The sequence below is a fragment of the Xenopus laevis genome, chromosome 7S, assembly GCF_017654675.1.
Source record: "Xenopus laevis strain J_2021 chromosome 7S, Xenopus_laevis_v10.1, whole genome shotgun sequence".
NCBI lineage: Eukaryota > Metazoa > Chordata > Amphibia > Anura > Pipidae > Xenopus > Xenopus laevis.
In genome coordinates this window covers 84,222,797-84,230,809 of record NC_054384.1, presented here as the reverse complement: position 1 = coordinate 84,230,809, position 8,013 = coordinate 84,222,797, and the positions used below count along the sequence as shown (strand labels likewise).

At 40.1% G+C, this 8,013-nt stretch overlaps 1 protein-coding gene across 1 annotated transcript; it reads left to right on the top strand.

Moving 5' to 3' along the window:
• The first annotated feature begins 25 nt into the window (after positions 1 to 25).
• park7.S (parkinson protein 7 S homeolog) lies at positions 26 to 7,674 on the top strand. The gene is given in 6 exon segments (NM_001092826.1): positions 26 to 133; positions 898 to 999; positions 3,635 to 3,694; positions 4,414 to 4,483; positions 5,585 to 5,671; positions 7,321 to 7,674. Coding segments are annotated over 6 exon segments (570 nt in total). The 5' UTR covers positions 26 to 43; the 3' UTR covers positions 7,482 to 7,674.
• Positions 7,675 to 8,013: the final 339 nt, after the last annotated feature.

Genomic DNA, 8,013 nt, shown 5'->3' with positions numbered 1-8,013 from the left:
GGGCGTTGTGGGTGGAGTCTATGAACTAGCGGCGACAGGGAGGATGGCGAGCAAGAGGGCTCTAGTGATTCTGGCCAAGGGGGCTGAGGAGATGGAGACGGTCATTCCCGCTGATGTCATGAGAAGGGCAGGAGTGAGTAATACGTGGCTTCTGGATACATCACTAGTCGGCTTGCTGGCCATGGAACTGCTGCTTATAAAGCACTGAGTTCACTCCTGAGGCGTGGCATAGTGGTACTGCCAGTCTATTGGCTGGATACAAATTGCAGCATGCAGGAAGTTATAGCTCTATCAGCTGGAGGGCCCCATTAAAGGAACAGTAACACCAAGTAATGAAAGTGTAGTAAAGTAATGAAAATATCATGTACTGTTGACCTGCGCTGGTAAAACTGCTGTGTTTGCTTCAGAAACACTACTATAGTTTATATAAACAAGCTGCTTTGTAGCAATGGGGGCAGCCAGTCAAAGCTGAAAAGGCTCAGGTTACACAGCAGATAAGCTCTGTAGTATACAATGGGATTCTTCAGAACTTATCTGTTATCTACTGTGTATCCTGTGCTTGAATGGCTGCCCCCATGGCTGTACAGCAGCTTGTTTATATAAACTATAGTAGAGTTTCTAAAGCAAATACAGCAGTTTTCACAATGAGAAAATGTGTTACTTGCTGTGCAGGAGCAATAAGGAGTGCAGATAAAAGTAACCCTGGCTGCATTTCTGTTTCCCATCAAGATGAACTACTACAGTTTGAGCAGGTTGCCTCCAGCAATTATAATCTCATATATGAATGCAGTACATTGGGTAAAATTTAGACACAAATTGTAATGTTTTTTTTTTTTTTTTCATTTTGCAAGGGTTCCCATTTTTTGCTTTAAAAACGTTATTTTTTCCATTTGCCAGATAAAGGTAACGATTGCTGGTCTAAATGGAAAAGATCCTGTTCAATGCAGCAGAGATGTGATGCTGTGTCCTGACACTAGTCTGGAGGAGGCCCGCACACAGGTGAGGTATACGTTCCTTATTCATCAGTGTGTTGCTTAAATACTCCCACTTTGGGTATACTATGCTGTATTTTTTTATTGTGTATCAGAAAAAAAAAAAAATGAACATTTATTTATGTACTATGTCAGGCTATGAAAGACAAATTACTCACTGTTTGCAGTATGGCTTGGGGCATAAAGGTTTCTTGTATAAATAGACCTTTTTGTGTCTCTAATCATGTGTGAATATTGCTGTGATACAAGAGCACATTTTTGTAAAAGGAAATAAAGTGTTCAAAGGCCTTACTGCACAGGACCACCCTCCATAGCTACTAGTGATGTGTGGGCCGACCCGCACTCTTCTCCTGCTCTCCCCGCCTGCCACTATTGAACGCCGGCTTCTGACTTCCGAGTTCGTCTTATATAGACGCTGCGCCTGCTCGCCCCGCCCCTTTTGTGACGTCATCAGCAGGGGGGGCGGTCGGCGCAGGTCTATAAAAGGAACCCAGGAGTGCGGGTACGGGCCAAGGGAGGGCGGGTTATTGTCGGTTCCCCCAACCCGCACATCACTACTAGCTACATCATCCATCATCCATTCTCCAAAAATGAGTTCCCCTGTATAAGGGCCAGTTATGTAACCATGGCAGCACCCTGGAGAGGTGCTGCACAGTGAACCCAAAACACTTCTCCTTGCTCCAGCTATTTAATGGTGTGGTTCAAAAACCCCAATAATAAAAAATGAAAACCAATTGCAAATTGTCTCAGAATTTCACTCTCTACATCATATGAAAAGTTTACTCAAAGGTGAACAACCCCTTTAATGTTACTTATGTTCTAGTCTGTGAGTTCTTCTAGCCCGTGACTAGGAGCCCAATTAGTTGTCCTTAGATGCCCCATAGAAATGATTCTGTTTTAGTGGGATTGGGACATTATAAAGATAAATAATACTAATATAGCTTATTCCAGTGGAATGCATATGTTCATTTTAACTGAAATTCTTATAAAACTCTTCATTATACTTTGAGCAGAAACAGACATGGCCGGGTGCTTTGCCTGCCAGGGCTGATTTAGTGCCAGTCCAGTTCAGCGGTGCTTGGCTTGTTAAATGGCATTTTGAAGGTCAAAGTCTATTTTCGTACATGACACTTTAATAATTCACCCATATGCTAAATAAAAAGCCTCTGTGTTTATACTTTCTGAAACTGCAGTGTCTTCAGACTCTTTCGATGGACACCAAAAAATGAGACATTAGTTCAAACTGCTGTTGAGTAAATGTTAATATATCAGTTCAGTGGGAGGGTTTTTGTGTCAATATAACTCATGCCTCATGTGTGCTGTTTCCTTAAAATTATAAAATATTACCTTCAGATTTCATTTAAAACCCCTTACACTGGGCCAGTAAGCAATCAACTGTGTCATGGGGCCATTTTGGAAGCATTTATTGGTCTGCGAATGTCCATCTTAAGTTTTAATCTGTGTATTCTTTTTTTTTTTTTTCTGATACTATTTATGTGCCCTACAGGAAATGCTTGAGCCTATGCAATAAGACTTTGCTTCACCCACATGCCTCTGGGACTGAACCTTTTTCAGTTCAGTCCTACAAGTACATGGTACTGACCTTAAGGTGGCCATACACGCAAAGATCTGCTTGTTTGATAAGGTTGCCAAACAAGTGGATCTCTCCCCAATATGCCCATCTTGAGGGGGGGGGGGGATATCAGGCTGATCCAGTTGTGGGCCCTAGGGTCCAACTATTGGATCACAACGCTGGAAATACAGACGGTGCAGTGCTTGATCGACATATGGCTGATTTTTGACCAGATATTGAAGCCTGTGGGAGGGCCCCGTATGCTGGCCAATATGCTGCCCACTGTCAGCAGTTTTAATTGACTCCTATATAGTCACCTTTACAGTCTAGAAATCTCTGGAGTCTCCGATCATGATGTGCGGGTCGAGAAAAACTTCACCTGCACCCAACCCTAAACCATGTGCCCCTGATCCTTGCCTGCCTGCACCCGACTTCCACCTTCCTTTCATAGACCAACAACGCCCCCACCGATGACGTCACAAAAGGAGTAGTGCGGACAGGTGCTCGCCTATAAAACGGGAAGCCAGAAGTGTAAGGTCACAGGTGGGGAGAGCAGCCAGAAGAGGTCAACCCCAACCCGCAAATGGAAGAGCCAGGTCAGCCTGAACTAGGGATGCACCGAATCCACTATTTTGTATTTGGCCGAATCCTAATTTGCATATGCAAATTAAGGGTGGGAAGGGGAAATCATTTTTACTTCCTTGTTTTGTGCCACAAAGTCACGCGATTTCCCTCCCCACCCCTAATTTGCATATGCAAATTAGGATTCAGTTCGGCCGGGCAGAAGGATTCGGCCGAATCCAAATCCTGGCCTAATCCCGAACCGAATCCGGGATTCGGTGCATCCCTAGCCTGAACCCATCCAACACGCGGATATCGGGCCGGCCTGTACACCACTAATTCCTAGGGATGTAGTTCTGCTGATTCATAAGCATAATGCAATAGATGCAGCTCTTGGTTTAAAACAATAGAAGTAGCTCCATTATTATATACTCATTTTATCCTGGGCAATGAAACGGATGTTATCCCAGGAGCCACACATGTAATTTTCTTCCTTTCTGTTTTTCAGGGGCCATATGATGTGGTGGTACTTCCAGGGGGCAATCTTGGAGCTCAGAATTTGTCAGAGGTAAATTATTTTATTAATATCATCCAGTGTTTCATTATACTTTTGTATTGAGTCAGATGAGATCATTTGTTTTGTGTAGTTAAGGGGTTGCTCACCTTTTAGCATGATGAAGACATTGGTTTATTAGTCAATGTGGAATTTGTCTTTGAGTTTTATGGCTTTTCAGTTACTTAGCTTTTTGTTCAGCTTATCTCCAGTTATATGGTATTTCAGCAGTTATCTGGTTGTTGGGTCTTATTTACCCTAGTTTGAACTGGAGATGGGAATATGAACAGGAGAGGGCCTGTACAGAAAGATAAGTAATAAAAAGTAACAACAGCAATACAATTGTAGCCTCACAGAGCAATGTTTTTTTTACTGCAGGGGTCAGTGACCCTCATTTGAAAGCTAGAGACAGTCAGAAGAGTAAGGCAAATAATTATTAATAATTCAAAACGATTAAAAAATAAATAATGTTGTCCAATGCAAAGATGCTACAAATAGGCCATTCTATATATTATTGAAAGTCAACTTAACGGTGAAGCACCCTTTTAAGACATCCTCATGCTGCTGTACTGTAATAACTACTGTAATAGCCAACATGCCGAACTTCCTATAAAGCCTTTTTAGTGCATTTCTTTAAAAAAGTACCTGCTAGAATGCTCCCTGAATTAATTGGGTATTATGGCATATTCTAGCAAGCACGCCCTAGAACAAACTGCTTTTGTTTTGTGTTTCAGTCTCCTGTAGTAAAGGAGGTGTTGAAGGAACAGGAAGCCAAAAAAGGTTTAATTGCAGCAATATGTGCAGGTAAAGTACAGTTGTAGTGTTGTAAAGTATCCATGTTATCTGTCACACTGAGAATATTTCGGGACTCGATATTTGCATATTACTGGCACAATATCATTTGAGGCCAATACCTAAGGGGTTTTTAAAATGGACAAACTAGTGTGTATATGTGTGTATGTATGTGTGTGTATGTGTGTGTGTGTATATATATATATATATATATATATATATATATCTATCTATATCGATATCTATATAGATATAAAGATAGATAGATATAAAGATAGATAGATTGATATAAAGATAGATAGATTGATATAAAGATAGATAGATAGATAGATAGATATAGATATATATATATAGATCCTTGAAAAAGGCCCCAATGGGGGCCGAAACGTCGGATTTATGTACACAATAAAAGAACTTTGAATTTTGCACATAATGGAGTGCGGATCTTTTCATTAAGATTATATATCTATAGATATAGATAGATATATATAGATAGATATATATATATATAGATATATATAGATATATATATAAATATATATAATTTTTTTTTTTTAAATATTATTATTTAATGGCAACATTAAGCAGTTGACATTTATTAATATTACATAGATAAATTAATGAAAGAACTCTACTTGTCTTGGTCACTAGACCAAAAAATAATTTGCTCATGTAACTGTCATGTCCTAGTGCCTAAAGCAGACGGGGTGGATGTCAGGCACTGCACCCGCCACAATTTTGACATGTTGAGAGTATATAAGCTCTATCTGGAGGTATCTGAGAAGTTGTTCTCCGGGTGATGCCTCCACTCTGCTCACTTGATGAATATATGTATAACATCACTGTATTGCATTTATCTTAAAGCATTAAGTTGGCAGTTCAACTCTGTTATAATGCATTATGCTAGTGAGGACTGACAGCACAAGGCCTGGGGGAAGGGGGGGGAAGAGTTCCATATGCAGAACTTTCCCACATTGGAAGAAGAGAGTGAGAGATTAGAGATGGGGGTTACATATAAAATATGATTAAGAAAAATATGGGGGTCAGGGGGCAAGTTCTAGTTTCTAATGTTTGTTAAATTGGCCTTTATAATCTGATTCCATGTTTCTGCAGGACCCACTGCCCTGACTGTGCATGGTGTAGGAATTGGGAAGTCCATCACAACACACCCTTTGGCTAAAGATAAAATTGTGAATCCAGGTAACGTAATGGTTGTACTGTAATGTGATACATCATAATGCTGAAAGCATACCCAATTGGTCTGTTTATTACAGTTTGTTATCCAGTGGACAGCACGCAATAGGCATCATTTACAATCGCAAGTGTAGAGTTCAGTTTTGGATGCAAATATACTTGTTTTTTTACCCACAGTTTATTGTTTTTTGTCCCATAAACGCGCATGTTTTGAGTTGCGGCTACTATCATTGCATTTGATGCATCAAAACAGATGCCAATGATCTTGAGTTTTGATGCAAATTGTGTGGAAGTTGCATCTAGCCTTTACATAGCTGCATCTTTTCCAGAGCATATGTTAAAGGGATAGTGTCATGAGAAAACATGTTTTTTTCAAAACACATCAGTTAATAGTGCTACTCCAGCAGACTTCTGCACTGAAATCCAATTCTCAAAAGAGCAATCTGACATGGGGCTAGACATATTGTCAGTTTCCCAGCTGCCCCAGTCATGTGACTTGTGCCTGCACTTTAGGATGGAACTACTTTCTGGCAGGCTGTTATTTCTCCCAATTAATGTAACTGAATCAGTCTCAGTGGGACTTGGCTTTTACTATTGAGTGCTGTTCTTATATCTATCAGGGAGCTGTTATCTTGTGTTAGGGAGCTGTTATCTGGTTACCATTGTTCTCTTGTTAGGCTGCTGGGGGGGAAGGGAGGGGGGTGATATCATCCCAACTTGCAGTAAAGAGTGACTGAAGTTTATCAGAGCACAAGTCACATGACTGGGGGCAGCTGGGAAACTGACAATATGTCTAGCCCCATGTCAGATTTCAAAATTAAATATAAAAAAATCTGTTTGCTCTTTTTAGAAACGGATTTCAGTGCAGAATTCTGCTGGAGCAGCACTGGTGTGTTTTGAAAAACATGTGTTCCCATGACAGTATCCCTTTAAAAACGCCAGTGGCATCCAAATCACTGGGTGCAAGTTTGTTGTACCTATTGATGCAACTCCCTGAAGCCTTGAGCTACTGCCAGGTCCAAGTTGCGTCAGGGTTCCCCAGTATGAATAGGTGTAACTGCACACTATTCACTAGAAGAGGCAAGATGGGTGCATTGGTAACCATGTGGAAGGCCGGGGCAGGTATCCTAATGGACTGCACTCACACTTGTGGTTGCATTTTTATTCTGCCACTTCTGTTTCCAAAGATACATACCGGTAGCTCATTCACCCTAGACCTACATCTCCTAGAAACTATAGAACTTCCTAGAATCTAACTTCAATTCTAGAAGCATAGGTGTTACTATTAACTTGTATAGGGATTAAACAATAACAAGGCATTTGTCTGTATGCAATTTAGTGATGTATAGAGGCTGACCCAGATTTCCTGCACCTTTTATTTAAAGATCTGTACATAGGGGCATTTCACAGTCTGTTTGCTGTGCGATGCAGTCATATCTGTTTCACGAGCAATGCATGTGTTAATTGTGTTCTTTCTTTTTTATGGGTCTATACCCGAAGGGATAGAGATAAGCAATGGGCACACAAAAGAATAGGTGCTGTATTGTTTTACTTAATGGTTTCTTTATAACCTTAGGGCAAATAATAAAATACACACGTACTGTATATGTAAGTTCTGGTCTGATCAAAAACAACGTCTTTTCATTTATTTGTAGATCAGTATAAATACTCAGAAGAGCGCGTAGTCAAGGACGAAAACTTCATCACAAGCCGGGGCCCCGGGACCAGCTTTGAGTTTGCTCTAGAGATTGTGTGCACTTTGCTTGGAAAGGAGGTGGCAGAACAAGTGAAAACGCCGCTTCTTCTCAAACACTAGCAATGCCCCAAGCTGCTGCTGTTTGAATCTCTACTGGTACCATTTGCCATATATTGCATAAATAATCTTCTTTGTTTCTTCAGATAATTAAGGGAACTATTAATAATCTGCATACCCTCCAAAATAACAGGAATTGCACTTAGAAACAAATGTGTTCATCATGCATCTGCAAAATAAAATGGAGTAAAGTGTTGATGCAATGTCCACCTTTTATTCTCATTAGTGATGCAGAATAATATGAAAAAAACATCTTTCATGTGGTGGGGGGAGTCCAGGTTCTCAAATGTAAATACATATTGATATGTATAAATTATTGGTACATTATTCATTGGATTAAAAATGTATAGATTAACTCAATAATAATAATAATAATAATACAATAATCACATTGAAAATGGTAGGAAAAAAGGTGATAGTGTCTTGTTAACCTTTACCTTAGTTAGTACTCACTTTCCTGGTTATGGACCAACAGGACCAAACAGGGACATCATAACCAGTAAGTCTGACATCTTGGAAGGAATAATGAAAGATG